General features: G+C 38.4%; 2 protein-coding genes and 2 long non-coding RNA genes across 5 annotated transcripts in view; 1 reads left to right on the top strand and 3 right to left on the bottom strand.

Moving 5' to 3' along the window:
- LOC148716836 (uncharacterized) overlaps window positions 1-7194 on the bottom strand; it is a 15679-nt gene extending 8485 nt beyond the window's left edge. Inside the window, exons 1-2 of the mRNA XM_088745355.1 lie at window positions 7064-7194; window positions 2522-2857 (exon numbers count right to left, since the gene is read on the bottom strand). Of these exons, the coding sequence (XP_088601481.1) occupies window positions 2522-2857; window position 7064 (337 nt within the window). The 5' untranslated portion in view covers window positions 7065-7194. The remainder of the gene's footprint in view (window positions 1-2521; window positions 2858-7063) is intronic.
- LOC148716835 (uncharacterized) lies at window positions 5484-18599 on the bottom strand. Its single transcript, XM_088745353.1, has 7 exons — window positions 17834-18599; window positions 14932-15297; window positions 12517-12567; window positions 11303-11506; window positions 10812-11045; window positions 7147-7559; window positions 5484-6478 (listed from the first exon to the last, which is right to left on the bottom strand). The coding sequence occupies exons 1-6, from the start codon at window positions 18066-18068 to the stop codon at window positions 7147-7149; spliced, it is 1503 nt and encodes a 500-aa protein (XP_088601479.1). The 5' UTR covers window positions 18069-18599; the 3' UTR covers window positions 5484-6478.
- Window positions 18600-18776: 177 nt separating this feature from the next.
- LOC148716834 (uncharacterized) lies at window positions 18777-23579 on the bottom strand. 2 transcript variants are annotated; one of them, XR_015995458.1, is made up of 3 exons: window positions 23447-23579; window positions 22858-23188; window positions 18777-19855 (listed from the first exon to the last, which is right to left on the bottom strand). It is a non-coding gene; the product is annotated as an uncharacterized LOC148716834 (long non-coding RNA). The 2 variants fall into 2 exon arrangements; XR_015995457.1 differs by lacking the exon at window positions 18777-19855 and having other exon boundaries at window positions 22146-23188.
- Window positions 20017-25000, top strand: part of LOC148716833 (uncharacterized) — an 8768-nt gene continuing 3784 nt past the window's right edge. The window contains exons 1-2 of the long non-coding RNA XR_015995456.1: window positions 20017-20312; window positions 23015-23935. This is a non-coding gene — a long non-coding RNA (uncharacterized LOC148716833). The remainder of the gene's footprint in view (window positions 20313-23014; window positions 23936-25000) is intronic.

Below are 25000 nucleotides of genomic sequence, written 5' to 3'. Positions count from 1 at the left end.
TATTTTTTCTCTACTCACCACTATGACCAAATGATTACTGAAACGTAATTTTCATATCCGAGATTTTTGCAATATAATAGAGTTTGAACGTACGCGTTATTTGCAAACGCTGTGTACTTTTTTGGGGCCAACGCATAGCGGAAAGCATATTTTTAACCATTCGAAGTTGACCGGCTGAGATCAAAATTGGCGGCCATCTTGGCGCGGCCAAAACAGCCCTGTGACGTCACTGGTTGTGTACTTCTGTGAAAGAAGGGTAAAAGTATGGAGTGTGGCTTGCATGCTGGGAAGCCGCAAAGGAGGATTTCGGGCAAAATGCCATCCTCGTCTTCTTCATCGGCGGCCATATCGGCATCTTGGCTATCTGCGAGAGGTTCGCCTGGATAGGGAGCAAAATTCCCCACTGATACCGAGAACGAATCTCTACCAGTCTATTTAGTTAATCGGCAACTGACGAGATCCACAAGATTAAGATCGAAACCGCGGTCTTCCCTGACCATCTACAGAAAATTTCGAAAGACATTATAACGGCAGATGGGCTACTAAACGCCCCGGGCCAAAGCAATGCCATTCAGAGAATGAAGAAAACATGGAAGCCTCATACGACACCGCCACTGAAGATGATCTACTCGGCAAGTCTGAGGATAACGAAAAATTCCTCTGTACCAAATGCCTAGCAGAATATTCCCAGAATCCCTACAATATAGGGCGAGGGCCAAAATAAGAGCAGACGAGGATTTCAAAAATGAGATAAAGCAAATCCTTAACAACGCGGAGCAAGAAACAGTAAAGGCGATCATGTGCTTCTATGAACGTGAAATCGGTCGTTTTAATACCGAAATAAAGAAAAGAAAACGAGCCAAAACGGCTGGAACACTGAACACGAAGAACTGTAGTACGATCGAATCAGCGAGCGTGGCGCAAGCTGAAAGCAATGAAGACAACTTAACGATTGAGACAGTCAAAAAAATAGCTGTACATCTACAAAGGCGAACGATTCGAAAAAGACTCAATCCCTGATGTGCGTACTCAGTGCCGCACAAAAAGCAAATTCTCATGAAAAACTGGCATTTAATAGAAACACAACCACTACTGAGCGAACTATACAAAAATCCGCCGCTCGTATCTTACAAAAGAGGGCGGTCGCTCAAAGACGTACTCGTGAGGCTAAACTTTGAATGGGCTACTCTAAACACACGCTGGGGAGTCGTGTAGGCCTGTCAACCCCATTTTACGGCATCATCTTCCTCTTCGCTACTGGAGACAACTTCGCTTCGTTCAGAAGAAGATTCACTTGACAAAACTTCAATATCTGCCATCTCCTTCGCCCACGAATACAAACAAACAGTGAGTGAAATAAACGACGCTATCGGAGTGAACACAACCAGTGACGTCATCAATCCATTTCGCTCGGTTCTAGAGCCCGGACATGGTTTTGTGTAAAATTTTTGATTTGAACGGTTAAAAAAGATATCTTTCGCCTCTTTTTGGCCAAAACAAATTATCTCATGATGATCACCATATTCAAAACTTCAGGTTAGAGCAAAAATTTCAGATACGAAAATTTCGTTTCAGTAGCACTTTAATTGAAGTACCAAAACCATGCAACATTGTGAATTCAGAACAGAGGAAAACTGGATCTGAAGTAATTCCGAGCATGAGTCATGAAGATCATGACATTTTGAAACCGAGCAGGAAGATAGCAGAAACAAATTGAAAAAAATTCAAGACAGCTATTTTCTGAAAACTCCAAATGATTTAGTCAGATCATGATACTGATATAATCCAGGCGAACAAGTGTTCCAGAAGGTGAAAAGCCTGAACCCTATTCTTTAGCCTACCCAAAATGGCCCGAATCATCCTAAAAATTCCTATTTTGAATGCGTTCCGGTTTTAAAGAACTTACATTTCACGTGCCTTCGTTGTTTACATGCACTACTTTTTAGTGAAAAGTCACAAATCGACTTCGATTTGGCGCGGGAAATGGCAATAAATCGTTTCCGTAGTTTATTTAGTTTCATCGCCGTATATTATTTGTCCACTTCAATGATATAGCAAAGCGCTTCTGCTTCGAGCTTCAAATCATTCACGTTTGTAAACACGTTAGCTCTTACTTAGAGTGATAGCAACGAGTCAAGTTGTACAGCATGCCGTGTTGTTGTGCCGGCTGTAAACTACATGTACCACTGAATCTATAGATGGCTTCTTGTGAAGAATTCAGTTCTGATGTGCATGGTTGATGTCTGGGTCAATCTCTATCCTAAAGAACGAAACAGTGAATGTTATTGATTTCTCGCCTCACTTCATGATCAATACTGATCGAGGGAAGCGTTTTCGCGAACAACGACTTTAAATGTTTAGAATAATCGGCTAACATTCGTAGTAAGTGCTGTGGCTGGCGAAATACAAAGACGCAAAGGGTTGGTCCATTGGGTAGTCCATGGAGTCAGTGTTTTTAACAGAGTAGATGTTTACTGTATACACATAATATTAAATAAACGTAAGAGAGTAGTTTGCTTACCAACTTTAAGAAAGAATGTTGTACTTGATTTCTGGTTATCATCTTGAAAAGCTTTACATGTGTAGTTTCCAGCATCTTCCACTGTGACGTTCTTAACTTCCAGTTTAGTAAGTAAGGTTAAGAAGTTAGCTTTATCTTTTTCTGGTACATGTATATAATGATATTCATACTTCAGTTCTTCATCATCCTCATTGATCTGTTTACTATTCTTCGAAAACTTTCCGTTAGCCTCAAGAGGGCTTTGGATTTTACAAGTAATGTTGACTGTGGTTCCAATGTAGGCTGTGTTCCAACGTTCAAGTTTTGCATACTCTATCACTGGAGGACCGTGTCTCACTAAAAATTAGAACAGAAGACTCTTTAGGAATCAAATGCTAAACTTTTCCTCGAACTGAAAGCCAAGTATAAGTATTACTGATAATGATAGAATGCACTTCCAGTCCACTGAGTCAGCACCAACAGAAACTTTTTGCAAGCTACTGTTTTCATTTCTCCGCTATTTTCATTTACCACCTTTTTCTTTCACGGCTCGTAATGAGTAAAAGCTTAATAACCATATACGAGGGCCAATTCGAAGTTCTCTACTCAATCTCATTTTGCTTAATACTTCAACAAAAATAACACTGCCCTACAATGCCTGCTCAGTCTGTACTATAATTTAAGGATAATTGTTTTTCCCTATAACTTAGGGGATACTGGCAGCTACCTGTTTATCAGTTTGGCCACTTAAAAATCTGGGCCCAGTTGGGCCAAGTTTGTGGAATGCCGAAAACTGGCGTAAAAATATTCGTACAGCTTTTCTTTCTGATAACTAGCTCCTTGCATTTTTTACTATTACTAGACATACAGTTCTTCTCTGACCATTCCATAAATGCTCTTACTATATCCATTGAGTTATCCTGTTCTTTCCACACGGGGGAAACAATACTAGTATCATCAGCATACTTAAACAGAATATCTTTACCATTCAAACTTATCTCTAGATCATTAAGGAATATAATAATAATAAATAATAACTTGTATGTATATAGCGCTCATATCTTAAACTCATGGCGCTTTACAACACTGTACGGGGGACTTTACCAGACTGCTAAGCAGTTTACAATCAAATGAAAAGCGAATATAACAGATGCCCCCTCCCACCTATTCCCAGTAACCAGGCCAGACCACATCACAGTAATCTCGTGAAGTGGGTTCTTTAACGTCCCCTGCCTAACCAGATTAACTAATTAATAGTTGCAGGAGACGGGACCTCCATTTATTCGTCCCTATCCGAGAAGACTAGAATATCTAACCATTTCTTGATCGATGTTATAGAAAGGTAGCATATTCTTCTCAATTATTTTAAGACCCTGAGTGTTGGTCCGGCCGGGGCTCGAACCCTCGACCTCCCGCACAACAGTCCGGCGCTTAACCAATTGAGCTAACCGGGAGGCGGTTAGCTCAATTGGTAAACAAATGGGGGCCGCTCACACTTCCTTGCGTGGTACCCTTATTAACATCTTTCCATTGCCCGACAAATCCATCATACAACAGTCTCTGCTTCCTACCCTCCCAAAAAACTCAGATACCAATTGGTAATGTAAGGACTCAAACCTATCTGTTTAAGTTTGACAGATAACAAGTCATGTTTTACCGAATCAAAAGCCTTACTGAAGTCCATCGCATAGAGTCCAACGGCTGTACACTGTGGATTGTCAAGGTACCGATTTACCGCATGCTGTATGGCGATGAGCGCGTCCGTACAGCTGCCGCCCTCCCTGTACGCAAACTGCGAGGCAGTCAGGTTCTCCTCTACTACGTCACGCGCATGCGCATTGAAGACGACTTTCTCAAAAGCCCTAGCTATAACTGGTGTAACATTTATATGTTATCAATTATTACTCGAGCCTGAATAAACAAGAGAATATATACTAATGTCGCTGTACGGGAATTCATATGAGTTCATTGGACCTTCTCTTAGTCTATTTCTTTTGTTGTTATACAATCTATTTTTTTCTTCGTAGGATGAACAGCCCAGTCCTGATGCTCTTCTTTCTCCACCACGCATGCCGGAAGGGGCTTACCAACTTGCTCTGCTGCAGTTTTGCAATCCGTTGGTGAAGAAATGTTACGGGCGTGGCCAGCTGCTAAAACATGTATCTGTAAATGACAATCGGCTTACAATTCCTCCTCCTCCTCATGATTTGGTTATTTGCAGTGCTACAAAGAGGCAGTATTGGCAGAATGGGGTTCAGAAACGAGGCCAGTTAACAAACGTTTACTTTCATTGTATGGCCAATTGCGTCAGGTTGATGCAACCAGCGTTTATACCGTTCTTGGTATATATTCCAAATGCTTTATATTCCCATTTAAAACAAGTTCACAGGGAGCACGTTGTGAAGGAGCTGCAAATTCCCCTAACCCTCTCATAAGTGCCAAAACTCCGCATTTCACGTATTAGAAACGTGCGAGCAGTAAAGGAAAAGTCTGGAACGAGACTGAAAACGGCGAGAGAGACTAGGTGGAGATCCTTTTCCGTTCCGAGTGCATTAGTTTTCCACTGTGACCACTGCCACCTTTCGACGCCATCTTGCTATTCACAGTGTAACTTAAAAAATTCAAGCTTGAATTTTGAATGTCGATTCGAAAGACTGGCGCATATACCGTCGTGACAGTGTCCGTTTAAGGGATGGCTCTCGTTAAATTTACAGGGAGTTAGTTTCTCACATTTGATCAATTGCCTAAGTGGCATGTATTGAATAAATTTCAATAGAATAGATTTTTTACGCCAAAGTTTTAACCAGTTTAGTACGAACTGAACGAGATATCGTGTAAACAAAGGTCATTAGTGGAAAAAAGTAAAGGTTAAGTTCACTGTTTTAGCAGACTCTCACGTGTAGAAAGATTCCAATGTTGTCATTTTCAACATTGAACAAGCAAGTGACATTACACGTTTCTAAAGAAATAGACTGCACCCCTCTAAAGTAAAAGTAGTCAATTCTTGAGTATTTCTCGATTTCATTACCATAATACTACATTTCAAGTTTAACAAGTGCTTCGCGTTTTGTTTCTGCTTAAATTAAAACTGCTTAAGGTAAAATTGAGATAACCGCCGACAGTATTTCAGTTACGTGTGGCTGCATTAACAGGAATGGCAACGGATATGCAGACCCAGATACGTAAGTCCGGAGTGGTAAGATAACTTTAGCTAACTTGACAAAGTTCCAGTTTTGTTTTACACATTCTTCAATGATTCGTGGCCACTAATTTCCTGTGACATCGGTTTGTTTGACAATCAGAGTGTTAATCTATGTATGCGGTTTTACCAGCGGTTTTACTAGCTTAAAAAACTGATAAATTTGTCATTGCTTGTAAAAACTCGATGAAACAATTCCGGTTACCGTAACTGCTCGAAGTGCTGGAAAAAAGATGAGTTTCGGTACTGGTTACTATATACGAGATGTATACGGTCTACACGGTTTTTTTTAAATGAAATGTGACATTGTAAAATGGTATAAATGGCAATGTCCTTTCAAAGTCGCACAGGTTTGCTTTTCATTTCGTTGATAGAAATATCTATGTGAGCACATAGCTCATTTCGATTTCGCAAAAAGTAGTTTTCTACAAGGTTTTGAATTTAAGGTTAAAAACGTGAGCCCCAAAAACACCTTAAAAAACCACTTTCTAGCAGAGAATGTTATCATATCCTGTGCGAAAATACTTGCGGGTGTTTTGTTGTTTACACGCAAACTTATTTTGTAGTTTATCCTGATGAAGTCTCACTCGAAGACGAAACCGGTCGATTAATTGACTAAATTAATCGCAGAGTGATGCGCATAGTTGTTCGTAATTTTGTCCATACTGATTACAGTAAAAGTAAAATTAGAGTCCAGAGTCCAGAGTCCAGGGTCCAGGGTCCAGTCCAGTCCAGTCCAGAGTCCAGTCCAGAGTCCAGTCCCGGTTTTATCCTATGCCCTGAGATGTGCAAATTTATCGGTTTAGACGGTTTTACATGCGGTTTTCGGTTTTGATCGAATTTTTTTGCGGTTTTGCGGTTTCTAAGAGACCCCAATGCCCCCCTCAAAATACTTTGAGCTAGTTTTTGACAATAGGTTAACTGTAACGTAATAGAAAGAAAATTAACCGTTAGCCGAAGAATGGCCAAGATATTTTTCACCGTTAGCGGTAAAAGCCATCGACTCATTGAGCAGTTTTTTGTCAGTGATGAACTGGTTGATCTTAGAAATTTTTTCAGTTTCCAGTATAGGGGACTCTCAAAAATTACTAAATATTTGTTCAAGAAATGCGCATGAACTCCAAGAAAGCTCCCTTCCAATGAAGCCTATTTCTCAAAAGGGGTCTTGTAAATCTTAATCTCTAAAGAACTTATTGACTAGGGAAACCTGCCTCTACTTCTCTGCTGAACAAGGGAGAAGGTGCAAAATCGTATTTATACGCAGAACAAATGATTTAAGCAACAATTTAAACTTTGTAAGTTAGTACACGACACTATAGCTAGTTCAAGTTGCATAACATATGCTATGTAGAAAAAAGTCCTACTTGTGTCCACCTGGCTCTGCCATGGTCTATACACGGGCAGAGACTTCCGAGGTTTGATTTCCGTTTTGAAGTCGTCTGCTTACCTACGCCTCGCCATTTGGCTTCCTTAAAGCCTTTTCAAGCTGTTCCCAGAAGTAGGGTTTCACATTACAGTTTTCCCAATCCAGGTAGGTTGTGTCTCGAAGAGCAAAGGGTATTTCACAGTGCTTGTACATAACTGGTACAACCTGATGATATCGCACCCTGGAAAGCGCCTTGTGTAGCTCATCTTTACACCAATCACTCTTAATGAAGTCTGGAGAAAGTACTGCAATTGTTTTTTTACTGAAGCAAATTGCTTCAGCAATGTTTTGCACTATTGTTTCTCCAACAGTGAAGTTCTTAAAGTCAATACAACACTTGAATCCTCGTTTTTCGAGCTCAGCAAGAAGTTCTTTCGCCCAGTCAACATCTTTGTAACAGTAGCATATAAACACATCATGCTTTGCTTCATAATCTGAAAAAAGTCAAACCATGTGTCATGTTCCAACCACGTTTTTGATAGATGCACAACACATACTTAAACCACAGCTTTTTAAATTCATTTTGATGCACTCACAAAGGAAGAAGTGAATATCTCACTAATATAAAGGAAAATACAGAATGAAAAAATAAGTAAAAATGGAAAAAAAAAACAACTTAACAAAGCAACAACCCAGGTAAGGATGTGACAAAAATGCAGTGAGGCAAAATGAATAAGATTCTAGTTAACAAACTGAACTTAAGGGAGACAAATTTGCACGGATGGCTGAATTCACGAAAAAAAGCATGCTGATCAAATGTCAGTAACTGAAAAGGAAAGGGAGGGGAGGGGAGGGGAGGGGAGGTTTACATAGTGATTGGATACTAAAGAACTAAATGACCACCATAACAACGTAATCTCTACTTTTTAAAATTAAATACCTGAAAGGGAGCTGGGGTTACATAACAGACTAAATAGCATTTTTTAATTAGTATTTTCTTCAGATGCTAAATCATTAGGGTACATTTGTATAAATTAAGGGCACGGATAACGCTATCCAACGGATAAGAGAGAGTAAAACTCACCAGGCTATCCACCGGATAGAGATTTATGGGTTAGGTGGAAAATGAGGAGTGTGGAAAGTGCGGAAAGTGCGGAAAGTGCGGAGTGTGGAAAATGTAGAGTGTGAAAAACGTAGAGTGTGGAAAATAGGGAGTGTGGAAAACGAGGAGTGTGGAAAATATGGAGTGTGGAAAATATGGAGTGTGGAAAATGCGGAGTGTGGGTAAGGAGTAGGTTTTAACGATATGAACAACAGTAACAAGCACTCCATTTCCTTGAAGGTGATGCATCATTGCGTTTTCACTACTAAACCGTAAATTACTTTTTCAAGCTTAAAAGAACGCAAAAAGGTAAACAAAAGAATCGAACAATCAAACGAGTGAAACATTACAGTCAATAACAACAAGCGGTCCATGCTCTTTAAGAAAGCGATGGATCATTGCATTTTATTTTGGAGCTATGTAAAGAGCACCGTATAAAATGGGTAATAAAAAAATCAACGCGAAAACACGTGGACAGTGTGGATCAGGTGGAGATCAATGCGAACTTGTACTCACCTGTGAATATGCAAATTCAATTGAATCTACCCATGGCTTACAAGTAACGTATTTTGCAAGATTTGCACCATTTAGGTGTTAACGGTAACACCTTTTCGAACGTGACCAAAAATATTTTCCAGACGCTTTCTGTCAATTCATAATATTCACGGCTAACTAGCCAAAGAAAACAACATCAGCGCGAGGTTGATATTTTGCTTGCAGACAATAACAGTATTACCCTGGTAAGATAATTTTTATGCATGTATATATTTTTATGTCCTTTTACTTTATATACACTCTACACTCCGCGTTTTTCACACTCGAAAAAAGTGAAAAAATGCTATGCTTCAGCTACAACATACTGAGAGTAACGTTTCACTCGTTTGATTCTTTTGTTTACCATTTACCTTTTCGTTTTTAACGTTAAAACCGTGAAGCCCCAAAAGCACCTTTTAGCACAGGATTTTAATCATATCCTGTGGTTATTCTGGTGGGTGTTTTGTTGTTCACACCCAAACTAGGAACGTGACATGTTCTGATAAGGTGTAGTATATAAAATAAGTTCCTATGTATTTTGTAGTTTTATCCTGATGAAGTCGAAACCGGTGCATTAATAAACCCAATACTATAAGACAAGTTGCTGTGTGCTGCCCACTAGTTCTCTTATAAAATTACACATTTTTCCACACTCCACATTTTCCACACTCCGCATTTTCCACACTCCCATTTTCCACACTCCATATTTTCCACACTCCTCCTTTTCACACTCTACGTTTTTCACACTCTACATTTTCCACACTCCGCACTTTCCACACTCCTCATTTTCCACACTCCTCATTTTCCACACTCCACATTTTCCACACTCCACGTTTTCCACACACCTCGTTTTCCACACTCCACGTTTTCCACACTCCACGTTTTCCACACCCCTCGTTTTCCACACTCCTCGTTTTCCACACTCCTCGTTTTCCACACTCCTCGTTTTCCACACTCCTCCTTTTCCACACTCCTCATTTTCCACACTCCTCATTTTCCACACTTCTCCTTTTCCACACTCCTCATTTTCCACACTCCTCATTTTCCTCATTTTCCACATTCCTCATTTTCCACATTCCTCATTTTCCACACTCCTCATTTTCCACATTCCTCATTTTCCACATTCCTCATTTTCCACACTTCTCATTTTCCACATTCCTCATTTTCCACATTCCTCATTTTCCACATTCCTCATTTTCCACATTCCTCATTTTCCACATTCCTCATTTCCACATTCCTTATTTTCCACACGCCTCATTTTCCACACGCCTCATTTTCCACACTCCTCATTTTCCACACTCCTCATTTTCCACTCCTCATTTTCCACTCCTCATTTTCCACTCCTCGTTTTCCACACTCCTCGTTTTCCACACTCCTCGTTTTCCACACTCCTCGTTTTCCACACTCCTCGTTTTCCACACTCCTCGTTTTCCACACTCCTCGTTTTCCACACTCCTCGTTTTCCACACTCCTCGTTTTCCACACTCCTCGTTTTCCACATTCCTGATTTTCCACACTCCTCATTTTCCACACTCCTCCTTTTCCACACTCCTCCTTTTCCACACTCCTCCTTTTCCACACTCCTCATTTTCCACACTCCTCCTTTTCCACCTAACCAGATTTGTGCAGCACCGTACAGTACGAGTTTCTGTTCATTGTTTGATTTGGTTAATAATCTTTAAGTCACACTAGGTGGCTCGTCACGCGCTCTTGTTTGATAAAAGGCCCTTTTGATCAGTTTTTGGTAAGCACTCGTGCTCGTGAGGAAAGAAATAAGTTAAAGAAAGGAAGGGAAAGTTCAATCGATATCAACTCTTGCCAGATCCGGCAATAATGTAAGTTTGATTTACCTCAAGCATTTCTCTATTTCCATGTCCCTAATTTCTTAACTCAATTTTTAGTTTCACGGTATAATACAATAATAAAGAAGGAGGCGTTTCCAAAGAAATTTGGTGCGGTACGTTGTTATCAGTGGATTTTGTGTGGTCCAGCTAGCGGTGGACGAGCGCCGCTATACACTCTTTGAATAACCGGGGCCAACTGGGTATGAGTATGATAATTTATTGTAATTAAGTTAAACATTGCAATAAAAAATTTACTGATAAAATACCTATTTCTGGCAACGTTTTCAAAACCTCAGCACCTTCAGCATTTTCTGTATCTCCATTTAATATTGGCTGGCACGTGTAACACTCTGGATCATGTCTGTGTCCCAAGGAAGAGAACCACAGCAAACGCTTCTTTTTTGCGTTAAATAACAATGAAAAAACTAAGGCTATGATGATAACCACACCAATAGCCGTTCCTATGACAATCTTGGTGACATCTGTTGATGCTGTAATCTCTGGTGAAAAGATGGAAAAGGAAATGAGTAATTTAAATTACACATGTAAAAAAAATATAGAAATATATATGAAATTCAAATCACGAGATACAATTATGGTTCAACGGCCAATAAAAAAGACCTAGGCACAAACAGAGGTTATAGTCTCAGTTTTTTATCTGAATGTTTGAGGAGGTTACGGATCCTTTTTTGAAACAGACTCAGAAAAGCAAGAAGGGCAAATTCTTCTCTCTAACATTAATTTGTGGAGCCAGTACCTTTACTTGGATCTTCTCCCGGACAGTCGGCTTCATCTAAAATTGGTCCAACATGGCCTAAATTCTTTGACGAGTTAGTAAAGAAAGGACAAGGTTTACACGCCTCTTCAGATGTCTGGCTAACGTTTGGCTGGTATGTTCCTTGAGGACATTGAATGCGACCACTTCCTCCTGGGGGGCAATAAAAACCGGCTGGACATGGTCCTACAATATAATTCAAAACAACAGTTATCTTTAGCTTGTAAGTTTTGTTTTTCCAATGTACACATACAAGTAATTTACAAATCCCAAAGAAGGGAGTTCCCTTAAGATACCCATGGGAAAATAAAACACACAAGCTAAAAAAAGTATATCTAGATGGCTCTGAGCTAAACTTACTCGAAATTCACCCTTTGGTGGCCAGGAGAAACAAACAATTAGTCCCTGGAAATAAAAAGAAAATTCAAAGAAAGAAAACTGTACCTTAAGAATTCAAGAAGAAGGAAATAAATTTGTGTGAGACAACAATTAGAATGTTTTTCTAATTTGACTCTGAAGCATTAACACCTTGTAATCAAAACATCACAACTTCCTTCATGTTTTCCAAACACAGGTTACCAAATTAGCACCTCTCACTGCTAATTTAGTTACCAACATTTTTCTGTAACTGCTATGGTGACCAAAATGATTGCAGCATTAGGAACCTTTAGCTTGTGTGTTTTCTTTACTCATTCCAGGTCTCAAGGGAATTCCCAGCTTTATCTTTTGTAATTTATGTGTACCTAATTTAAAAGAGACAGTTCTCCATTAAAATATTATCACATGATCTGAAATGGGTAAACACACCAAACAAGCGGCATGTAAAGAAGTCTGTTGGAGTGCTAATTTGTGAGATTAAAATTTCCAACTTCCAGTGACAGAGGAAAATTTGATCTGAAGTCCATGGCATGAATCATGAGGATCATAAAATTTTGTAATACAACTGGAAGGCAACAATGATTAATTAACTCCCAAAATTTAACAATCAATTCTTCATTCTACATGCAACATGTTTCTAATACTTTCAGCTCCCAGAATCTAATTCATAATCTAGTTGTAAAGTATAACATGGTGGATATTCCTCATTCTTCTCATTTCACTTCTGCTTGAAATTGTATTGACACTGTAAGGAGAAATTCCTATTTGGTCACTCTTGAGTATGCTGCAGAGGTCTTCTGGATCCAATTATTAATTACCTGCACTGTCATGTTTCAGTCCTACAGACATTATATGTGGGTGACGTAGCACTAAAATCAAACAGAGGACTCTGTAAGAATCAATTGTTACAACAACCTTTTCCTTTAAATCAAAGCCAAAGTTAAAGTATCAATGATAATAAAATGCATGCAATGTAATCCTGAACAGCAGTTCCAGTCCACTGCATCGATATCAGCACCAACAACAAATATTTGTGAGCAAATTTACATACTTTTTCTATGCTATTTTAATTTTTTCATTCTCCTACATTCATTGAAGAGTAACAAACAATATTTAAACCTACAGCCTGTACAGAAGAGTCACTGCAGAAGGTTGCTGCAAAAATTCCACATTCTCCTCTAAAGGTGATCCTCAGAAAAATAAGTTATTGAACAACTTTTTTTAAACTTTCTATAAAATAATATATCTTATTGACCAAGCGCGAGGGCCGTACTGGGAGAATATCGGCCCGAGGTCTTGACAGTACGGACCGAGCGCAGCGAGGTCTGTACAAAAAAGACTGAGGGCCGATGTTCTTCCAGTACGGTCCTGAGCAAGCTTGGTTAATAAGAGATTTATTATACGACTGAAGTTCAAAGGGACACAGGTGCGGTAACATTTGGGACAGTGCCCAGTCCAATACTTAGAGAATATTGGACCGGCAATAGAGCATTTTGATTGGTTGATTTTAGTTATTGGCCCTCTGACTGCCCGAGTCGTGTAATAATGTTCATTAGCGATGACTGTTTCAAGAAATACAAGAAAAGATATGATGGGCTAATCTTAACCAATCTATGCCTGTACTGGCACTAATCGTGTGCATCGTTTTATCAGTTCACAGTACATTTTGTGGTAGCTGGGAGCAAGGGTTTTTGACATAACACTTGAAAAAAAAAACTTGATAGGTAGAAAGTCTTGAGCACGTGGAATAGTTTGATATATGGGAAAATAATGCAGTTGTAAATGACCTCAACTCAGAACGTTACTCAAGTTGTTGTTTTCAACATCAAAATCTACATAATCGTGTAACAGGCTTTGTGCACACTTTCAGCTGGATCTTTTTTTCCCATGAATGATTTATTTTGAATTTCTCCAGATTGAAGAGGACAATTTGTACACTAAAATTGTGCAATAAAAGTATAGGTCACTATAATACTTATTCAAGAACTAAAGACTACCACTATTACCTCTTAACTGGTCAATTGGTTGAAAACCAATTATAACACCATGTTCTTGGAGTGCACGCACACTTATGCCCCTGATTATGTGACTTTTATGTGCAGTACAGGATGGGCAGTGCAATAATGAGGAATCACCTTCAACTCAAATCTTTAAATGTGTAATTTTACCTACATTTGGCTGTCTCGCAAAGATTTTACACAGCAAAGTAACAAGAACTTCATTAATTGTATGCTTGATGCAGCTTGGAAAAATAATTCAAATCTAGTGCATCAGTTTACTCTCAAAATTTTGTCTTCATGTCCAAACCTTTTTCAAGGTCCAAAAAATAACTTTCCAATTTTCTCTGGCTGCATTTTCAAAAATTCAAGGCTCTCCACCATTATCCAGCTGCATGCACGTGGACATTGTAACTTTTTTTATGTCTTATGATCGACTTATAATAGGTGACCATACCCCTGCCATAATAAATACCCCGGAAGATCAAATTTTTAGCTTTTTTTATTCCCTATTATTATCATCTCCAATTGTTATTTGCTTTCTTGGGCAAAGAGGAGCAACCATCTCCTGTTTCATTTAATTCTGTGTTGAAGGGTGCTAATGAAAAGCAACAATTTAAAATTGACTCGTTTGCTCTTAGCATGTATCAGTTCTAAGATCATTTCACATGATTAAAGAAAACAGTTTCCTAAACCTATCAGACACACATTAAAGAGATAACTCTATTTATTTCATGACTCGGGCATTCAGAGGGCCAATAACTAAAATCAACCAATCAAAATGCTCTATTGCCGGTCAATATTCTCTCAGTATTGGGCCGGGCACTGTCCCGAATGTTCCTGAATGATACCGCACTTGTGTCCCTTTGAACTTCAGTTTTATAATAAATCTTTTATTAACCAAGCTTGCTTGGGACCGTACAGGAAGAATATCAGCCCTCGGTCTTTTTTGTACGGACCTAGCTGCGCTCGGTCCATACCGTCAAGACCTTGGGCCAATATTCTCCCAGTACGGCCCTCGCGCTTGGTTAATAAGATATAATAGCACTAGAATATACTGTAGCAGTTAAGCCTGCTCAGTCTCTACTATAATTTAAGGATAATGGTTCATCCCTTCAAAATTTAGGGGATGACCTGGCTGAGCTACATGTCTTGTATTATATGTGGGTGTCAGCTCTGAGGGGGAAAAGCTTGCTCCAAAGATTACAGTACAAACCTTTACAGGTGGTTACCTACCCTTCACAATAATTAACTTAGCGTGAGCTGACGCCTGTTTCCCCTTCTTATTTGTCACAACACATGTGTAGTTTCCTGCGTCACTTTTTGAAATGTATTTGACTTCTAAATTTCGTTTGCAAGATGCAAATGAATAATACCACTTTTTTTCCAGAGGTTTGCCATTAAACAGCCAAGTTATATTTGCTGAAAAATTTGAATGGACTTGGCATTTAAATGTTGGCCTGTCATCCAGATCGCGCATTATAATACTTCCACTGATCATTAGCGCTTGAGGGTCTTTATCTAAGGTGTGGGGGGAGCCTGGTATGATTCCATTCATACAATTTCCAGTGTCACGTCTGTGCCGCTTTGATGAAAAGTTCACTACAGTAGAAAGCAATCAAATAATTAATCATTACTATGTGGATTTGCTCATTTTGCTGTTAACTGATTCAGTACTACTTCAAAATAAAAAAAGAGTTGGTACAGATAATTTTGTAGGAAGGAAATAGCCACAGGCTACTCAAACTAAGCTTTGTATAGCCACAGCTACTGATCATTTAAAATGTCTAAGATGAACAAGAAACCTTTCTTTGCAAAATTGAATTTGTCTTTAATTACAAAGTTGCCCGCTTGTGGAGATCACAATTCCACCACAGCATCAACCCAGAAGCACATTCACCCCCACCCAACTAAAAAAATTTATGCCCCCAGATCAAATGATCTCCCTTCCGAAAAAAAAAAACAAAACAAAAAACAAAACAAAGCTTTTGTTTAGTTTCTGTCAAGATGTGGTGGCATAAAAATGCTTTGAGAAACAGTGAGACTACTTTGTAACATCAAAATTGTTTTGATTCAAGTAAATCTGGGGATACAACGTCAGCCTACGGCTGAGCAAAGCCTTTGAAAGCCGGCTCATCACTTTTATCCTAGAGATATGATAAGCCACACAGGTGACCGTGAGCCTTGTCCTGTATAAAGGAGACTACTGGATAATCCACAAGAATTGGCATGTAGCCAATTACTCTTTCCATACAACATACCCTATTTGAAATAATATCTGTATAACAATGCCCATAAACACATTTGTTAAAAAATTACTTTTTATTAATTGGAAAAATATTTCTAAGATGGCTGGAGGTTTCATCCCATAGTAAGTTTGCCCAACCACCTTTGTTCCCTGCAATAAAACAAGTTTGCCCCCACCTTTACCATTTTGCTCCTAAATCTCTCAAGTTATCTAGTATTTTGATGCACATGAAATTCCAAATTGAAAACATAACAAAGTTCAATCAACATGCAAATAACCAGCTGTGTTAACCAACACACAACAATTGCACCAGTGATATAAAGCCTATGCTGGCCTTGACCCAACTGGTTTAACACCATTTTATGAGGACACTAATGTGGCAAATTTCAAAAACTACTCGACATATAAACAATGTAAAGTAGAACCCCACTAATTCCAACTTGATTACCTCAAACCCCCTGTTTACTCAAAATAATTTGACTTTCCCTTAAGCTTTGCTCAAATTTACCCTTAACTACAGCTCAAACTTTGACTGACAACCTTATAAGTCAATAGACATCAAAGTGTCAAGAAAGAGCTGATTGACACATCCCAATCTTTAATTACAATTGATAATACCATGCTAACTTTTATGAAAACATAAAATATTTAGTTCAACTTCTAAAACTGAAAGCCTTCCTTGCCAGGGTTTTAACCCTTTATCGCCCAGAAGTAAAAAGGAAATAATTATTCCATATGATTCCAGTATGTTCTCTTACAAGTAGGTTAAGAGAACAGAAAAGCTTATCAGCTAGATAATATTATCTTGATGTCACACCAAATTCCTTTGCCTACTTCACAACAAATACTGGCACTCAGTGGGGAGAATGACTAGTTGATTCTGGGGAGTTAAAGTTTTAACACCACTATACACATGTACAACCAAACTTTCCTTGAGTACCCTCCCCAGGGGAAGATTAGGGCCCAGTGGAACTGGGTAAACAAAAATGAAAATTTTCATTTGAAGCTTTGAAAAGGATTCTGTGTTTTGAGAAACAGAGCATGTTTTTACAAGGAATATATTGGGTCAGTCAATGGACTAAGTCCTACATTTGCAAATTGTACAAGAGGTAAATAAGAACAATGAATGCTTCTCCAGTTTCATTTATGATATCAAAGTGTTTAGTATTTAACTATTCAAAGAACTGAATATACCAGTATTATTGAATCACAAAAAAACAATCCAAAGAGGGTATGGGAAGCAGCCATATGATAAGTCAGAAATCCTGTTTACAAATTCATGCTTGTAAATTCATCACAACAATAATTTAAGGGGAAAAAAAATTCTCCTTGCATGTGAATAAAACTTCCGTACAAAGAACTCTTTGACCCTCAAGATCTAACTGATTATTCTCCCCTCTAGCTACTACAAATTTCCTTGCAAATTAGTTACAAGAATTTGGTATTAGATCAGGACAAAAAGACTGTGATTACCTGTAAACTAGCTGGTTTTGCTAGGTGCAAACTTCAAGCTAAATAAAGTATTGTACCACAATATAAAAAATTTTGAATATTCTCATTACTTCTTTGCTGTGTAATGTATGGATATTGTGGGGGGAAGATACATGTTAATCACTTCTGTAAGGTAAGGGCTTAAAAAATTAAGGCCTTGAATCTGGGACAACATATTTCAGGTCTTAAGAAATATGCCTTATTTTTTTTATCAGTAATATCGTAATTTTTCGCAATTCCTCGAGCTCTACTCTCCTTTGAAGGCTTTGAAGTGATATCAAATCAATTATTAATCTTGGAACTATAATTTGACAGTGCACAAGTAATTTCAAATCAGCCAAAGTAGCACTGTAATTTTAACATACAACTTGAATTGCACTGAAACATAAACAAGCTCACCTTTTCCACACTCCTCTGAGTATAAAGCTTTTCCTTGGCAAAGCAGAATATTGGAATCGTTTTGATCACTACATGTTACCACAAGCACATGGCCAGGCATTCCTCGCCTGTCCTTGCAAGGACAAAATACTGTTTGTTTACGGCATTGTGATCTCTGTCGCCGTTCTTCCAATACATCTGAGGTAACTCCCACTCCGCAAAAGAGAGAAAATAAGAGAAGTTCTTTCGCAACCATAGATCGGTTGACTTGTCTGATCCTATCTAAACTTCTTGGAAATATCAGAAAGAGTATGAAATTCCCTTTCTGGGCCCGCTCGAATGTCTAAAACAGTTTTAGATGACCAATACTTGCATCTTGTAGAGGAATCTAGTTAACAAGTCCGCTTTACAGTTTCCTCTTTGCGAACCGAAAGAAAACGTTCCCGACGGTGATTGTGGAAGGTGACCAAGCGAAAGTGGCAACGGAATTAACAATTAAGTTTTATAAATCTTCTTCTGTAAGGGCCTGGAACCAAGATATATGGAAAGCAAGAAATTTATCAACGTCAGTTAAACTTGGAAAATTAAAATAATACTTTCACCTCCTTGTCTGCACTCTTAAAGAGATCAGCGCAAGACTTGGAGAGCTGGCGACACAAACGCAGAACTGATGAGATATCGAAGAAGTAAGACAAATAAATGTCTGAGGCGAGACCGGAAATCCGTCTTATTCTCTAAGGAGTCCTCTAAGGATGGATCGAGGATGAGGGATGGGGATGGGGGATGGGAACAGTTACTTTGCATGCAGCAATACACCCGCTATCAATCGAGAAAATTTACGATTTTAGGGCTCTGAAATGAGTTTAAGTGTCTGACACATGATCTTTGTTCAATACATTAGGGAGCTATTTTAATTAATTTATCAGCTGTCGCACTTCGCTTTTAAACTGAGAGGGAGATCATGGAAGTTGAACCTATTTTTATTTTCACCCTTTTCGTCTTCCCACACGATTGATCTGGTCGAAGTTCAAGATTCCTTTGCGTAACTACACAGATATAAATAAGAATCATAGGCTAAAATAAAACGTTCGATAATTAGCACTGATTAAAATTCTTAGCAAAACAACTTTGCAAATTCTAGTCATTTATCTTCCGGGAGTAGCCGGAAGTGATAACGTCGAATTCTGCTCTACGTCCAATCCGTAGACTTTCGAATAGGGTAAAAAGAATACATTTGATTATTTCGACAAGATAGTTATTCAGACCCGCTTAATTGATATAGAACTATAAAATTATTTTGTTTGTTTTTTTTATTTGACGAGACACAACCTTGAATGCAAATTTTTCTAGAACCGGGATCTAGTCATGCAAATCTAACTTGGAAACCAATGTGTCAGTTAATGATGACGAAATCAATCGATCAATCGAAAACTCTGATAGGAAGCACAACCCCTCGCAATCCTCGGGTGAAATCTGACTATTTCTAGAAAAACAATGGAAAAATAGGTGCATAAAAAATACTCAAGCAAGCAAAAACTAACGATGTACTGTTCCGACGTTTCGGCGACCTCCTGACGCCATTATCAAGGAATTAATTAAAAGAGCGAGTTCAAAATAGTTAGGAACTGTAAATTATATAAATAAAAGGAAGTTAACTAAACATTGCAACGTGGATCGAATCTGTTTGTACCCTTAAACGTGGTCTTAATTGTTTGATGTACAACATTTGGTTAAGTAAACAGTCAAGGACTAGAAATACTAGTAAGAATTTCGTAATGTCGTTTAGAGCTCGGGGACTTCAACTCTCTATTCAATAGTTCACTTTAGTGTGTGTTCCTCTCGTTTCACTGAGACAGCGGCGAGCGAAAAAGCGGTCATGAGGGCGAAAAACGGCGGAGGTCAGCCGGTGGCATCCACAATGGCCATTTATCACGCGCCAACTCTTCCCGGCGCTCGTCGTTATCGTTTTCCAACTGGAACACATTAGAATGTACCCAATTTGGCTGTTCACGATTGCTGTACCGCTTTAATTGATCTTGCAGCCTGGGAAATGTAAAGAGCTTAAGCGATATAGTAAATTTCTTGTAATTCTAATAAGCTTGGACTAGGCATTTTTTGTTTTCGGAAGACACGTCTTCCGTTATGATAAGGCCTGTCAAGTCGATGTCAAGACAAAGGAAAAAACTTAAAGACTTTTGCGTATTCAAGTGAGATTCTTTGGTGATGAATAAAGGGAGCGAAATAAGAAAAAACTTGGCTTTTATCCAGTAATATCAAAACTAGTTGAACACACGCTCCACGCCCCACGAGCAATAACGCCTAACGATTGTTTCGAATGTGACGCCCACTTCCGTCGAGTTGAGTTGCGAGTTCCTGTCAATGACTATACACTTTCTCCGGCACCGTCTTCGCATTAGCGGGAAACCTTCATACTTCCCTTTACTTTTCCACGAGCTTTTAACAAAATAGTCAGGAGCATAACAAAGTAGGAGGAAAACAGGTAAAGCTTCGCCTCGGCTTACCAATTTTCAGAAACGGGAAAAATTAGAAGTTTTAAGGTCGGATACTTAGGGGTCTAAACCAAACCGTAGTTTTACAATGGCAATGGGCCTCAGATATTATCAATGAGAGGGATAATTTTATAAAATAAGTGTCCTTCCATTGTTTCCACTGCTTTCGGCCCTCTTGACACTGTTCACAAAAATAAATGTTCAGATGAAAGATTCGGTTCTGAAGATAGTTTGGAATGCGCTGGGTTTTGTTAAACAACGGCTAAACTTTTATTAAATGACCCGCCTTGAGTCTTTCAGACATTTCTCTAACAGTAGCATATCTTCGAAAATTCTCAGAGGATAACTTGTATTGAAGAGAAAAAATTGAACATTTAATGTGACTTTTACAATCTTCTGACGGAAACAAGTTTTCGACGTTTTACCGTAAGTTGATCAGTATTGCGAAAATTTGTCTCCAGGGAAAGTTTACTAGAATTACCGTGTAGTGTAAAAATTTGTCCAAATCCATCATTTAACTGCAATAATACAGATAATTGGTTCACATCTAGGGGCTAATTGTTCATTGGTTAGATAATGCTATCCGATACGTATTCGCTAGATAAAGATTTCTTGGCGTTCCAACCTCCGAACAACCGAAATCAGGTATTTAGACTTATTTCTATCCCATCTTCCAAAATATTTTTTAAAGTTGTAATGTAAAGTGTCGGCTATTTCTTTCCCCCAAAACAGAGCATCGATTCCGTTGACTTGTAGTTCTCGAAACACTAATAACTTGAAAATTCCGTTTAATCCAAGTGAGTTTTCATACCCTCGTGTCATTTTTTCAGCTACAACTTTATCCTCTGTGATTTATAACTAAAGAGCGCGATATTGGTTTTCAAGGGGAATTCAACGCCGAATTCACGAGTCAGGTAATAGATTTTCCTTGAATCGTATAATTGAATAAAAATAAGAAAAAAAGAAAACAGCATCGAAATTGTTTATTTTTATCCTGAGTGCGCGCTCAGATGCGAAACAATATCACTTAGCTTTGTTTTTAACTCGCAAATTTCACGCTAAATTTGCGAGATTTTATTCAATCACGCGATTCTAATCGTAAATTTACAACTTGATTAGTCGATGGACGGTAGATTCGAACTGAATAAAGATGTGGTCTTTTGTGACAAAGCGTCCAGAAAAAAGATCGATACTATAACCTAGGATAATCAAAGCAATCAAAAGTTACTTCTGTAGCAGATGGTAATTCGCCGACAAGGTTAGCGCCCTTCCTCTTCGGAGAGCTTCCGCTGATACTAAAACTGGTTGAAATACAACATTTTCGCGACTAAAATCATTACTAGAATCAAATGTCAATCATACTGAAAGAAAATCTTTGGTTAGACGGCAACAGCGAGTTTATTAACAAAACAAAACTAAAACCGGAAATCTTTCTGTGTTTTTATCCTGAGTGCGCGCTCAGATGCGAAACAATATCACTTAGCTTTGTTTTTAACTCGCAAATTTTACGCTAAATTTGCGAGATTTTATTCAATCACGCGATTCTAATCGTAATTTTACAACTTGATTAGTCGATGGACGGTAGGTTCGAACTGAATAAAGATGTGTTCTTTTGTGACAAAGCGTCCAGAAAAAAGATACTATAACCTAGAATAATCAAAGCAATCAAAAGTTACTTCTGAAGCGGATAGTAATTCGCCGACAAGGTTAGCGCCCTATCCTCTTCGGAGAGCTTACGCTGATACTAACACTGGTTGAAATACAACATTTTCGCGACTAAAATCATTACTAGAGTCAAATGTCAATCATACTGAAAGAAAATCTTTGGTTAGACGGCAACAGCGAGTTTATTAACAAAACAAAACTAAAACCGGAAATCTTTCTGTGTTCGCAAGCTCCAAATTCATCCAATTTTTACCGTTATGATACAGATTATAACCCATTTCTATAGCATCTACGAAAATATCTAAGTTGTAATGTGTTAGCATTCTGTTTCTCCCTGAACAAAGCATCAATTCAGTTGACATTTGGTATATCGAAACTGCGATAACTCGAAATTTCCTTCCAGTCGAGGTTAGTTTCATACCCTTCAGCTTATTTCCTCATTACGTACTAGCTTTACCCTCAGTGATTTATAATTACAGCGCAACGTTGTGTTATTTTCGGACCTGCTGTTTCCTGGTGCGGAAGTTGTTTCCAATTGTCGTTGCCTCCTATTAATTTTTGCGCGAGACAACTGAATAAAAACCGTAAACCTGTTTGTGGTTGTTGGCTACTCGTAAAGCCGCGAAAATAGCCTAGCCTTTAAGCGTAAATATTGAAAAACATCAACCGCTGGTCGTAAGAAAATTTACCATAACAATTTCTCCCACTGATCTACAATGTATCATTTTGAAAGCGTCAAAATCTCGGAATGTTAACCTTCTTTCTATTACGTTACGGTTAATCAAATGTCAAAAACTAATTCAAAATATTTTGAAAAGTTAGTGAATCCTTTTTTTTTTTTCTAAAACACATTTGCTCGCTCGCTTTTACCATTAGAGTCAAACAACGAGGTAGTTTCAAGCTGTTGTTGGGTTGATGAAAAGAAATTCTCTGTTTTTCTGCTTTGGCCGCGAGGCTATCTCTGGTGAATTGTTCAAAGCTTCAGAACCATCCACATCTTCTGTATCTTCAATCTCCCTCAAAATAGGTTGACATGAGAAAGACTCTGGATCGTGACTGTGTCTAAAGGAAGAAAACCAAGGACAGCGCCTCTTCTTTGCAATAAAAATTAACAAAAGAAGAGCCAAGACTGTGAAAAGAATTACACCAGTTGCTGAGCCTACGACAACTAGGGTGACATCTGATGATGTGGTGGCTGAAACTGAATAAAAGAAAAGAAAAGAAAATGAATTATTCAAATTTAAGTTTAGGTCAAGAAATAAAAATGAAATCAAAAGTTCAAAAACCCAAACCCGCTGAATGCGTTAAAAGCCAACAAGATGACTTCTATCGTCGAGGTTTCTTTCAGTTTTTCAACTGAAAGTTTGAGGAGGTTGCAGACCTTTTTTCAAAACCTACTCGAAAAAAGAATTAAGTAGAAATAAAACTTCTCTTTAACATTGATTTGTGAAGGAAGTACCTTTACGTGTATCAATTGGATCTTCCAGCAGACAGTCAGTTTTATTAACAATTGGTTGATCGCGGCCTATAGGATACTTTGATGAATTGGTGAAGAAATTAGGACATGGTTTACAGGCCTCTTCAGATGTCTGGCCAATGTTTGGCTGGTATGTTCCTTGAGGACATTGAATGCGACCACTAATAATAAAGGGAGCGAAAGGAAACACTAATAACAATAAAGGGAGCGAAATAAGAAAAAACTTGGCCTTTATCCAGTAATATCAAAACTAGGTAAACACACGCTCCACACCCCACGAGCAATATCGGCTAACGATTGTTTCGAATGTGACGCCCACTTCCGTCGAGTTGAGTTGCGAGTTCCTGGCAATGACTATAGACTTTCTCCGGCACCGTCTTCGCCTTAGCGGGAAACCTTCATACTTCCCTTTACTTTTCCACGAGCTTTTAACAAAATAGTCAGGAGCATAACAAAGTAGGAGGAAAACAGGTAAAGCTTCGCCTCGGCTTACCAATTTTCAGAAACGGGAAAAATTAGAAGTTTTAAGGTCGGTTACTTAGGGGTCTAAACCAAACCGTGGTTTTACAATGGCAATGGGCCTCAGATATTATCAATGAGAGGGATAATTTAATGAAATAAGTGTCCTTCCATTGTTTCCACTGTTTTCGGCCCTCTTGACACTGTTCACAAAAATAAATGTTCAAATGAAAGATTCGGTTCAGAAGATAGTTTGGAATGCGCTGGGTTTTGTTAAACAACGGCTAAATTTTTATTAAATGACCGGCCTTGAGTCTTTCAGACATTTCTCTAACAGTAGCATATCTTCGAAAATTCTCAGAGGATAACTTGTATTGAAGAAAAAAAATTGAACATTTAATGTGACTTTTACAATCTTCTGACGAAAACAAGTTTTCGACGTTTTACCGTAAGTTGATCAGTATTGCGAAAATTTGTCTCCAGGGAAAGTTTACTAGAATTACCGTGTAGTGTAAAATTTGTCCAAATCCATCATTTTACTGCAATAATACAGATAATTGGTTCACATCTAGGGGCTGATTGTTCAATGGTTGGATAATGCTATCCGATACGTATTCGCTAGATAAAGATTTCTTGGCGTTCCAACCTCTGAACAACCGAAATCAGGTATTTAGACTTATTTCTATCCCATCTTCCAAAATATTTTTTAAAGTTGTAATGTAAGTGTCGGCTATTTTCTTTCCCCCAAAACAGAGCATCAATTCCGTTGACTTGTAGTTCTCGAAACACTGATAACTTGAAAATTCCGTTTAATCCAAGTGAGTTTTCAGACCCTCGTGTCATTTTTTCAGCTACAACTTTATCCTCTGTGATTTATAACGAAAGAGCGCGATATTGGTTTTCAAGGGGAATTCAACGCGGAATTCACGAGTCAGATGATAGATTTTCCTTGAATCGTATAATTGAATAAAAATAAGAAAAAAACAAAACAGCATCGAAATTGTTTATTTTTATCCTGAGTGCGCGCTTAGATGCGAAACAATATCACTTAACTTTGAACTTGAACTTGAACTTTAT

The sequence above is a fragment of the Stylophora pistillata genome, chromosome 14, assembly GCF_964205215.1.
Source record: "Stylophora pistillata chromosome 14, jaStyPist1.2, whole genome shotgun sequence".
NCBI lineage: Eukaryota > Metazoa > Cnidaria > Anthozoa > Scleractinia > Pocilloporidae > Stylophora > Stylophora pistillata.
This window is presented reverse-complemented; position numbering and strand designations above follow the sequence as displayed.

Excerpts from the sequence above, each read along its gene's own strand:
- LOC148716835 (XM_088745353.1), bottom strand. The coding sequence starts at position 18,068 with ATGGTTGCGAAAGAACTTCTCTTATTTTCTCTCTTTTGCGGAGTGGGA. Across the intron at positions 15,298-17,833 it reads CTCAGAGGAGTGTGGAAAAG|TGAACTTTTCATCAAAGCGG; the intron begins GTGAGCTTGTTT and ends TTTCTACTGTAG. Across the intron at positions 11,507-12,516 it reads ACTGAAACATGACAGTGCAG|GACCATGTCCAGCCGGTTTT; the intron begins GTAATTAATAAT and ends ATTATATTGTAG.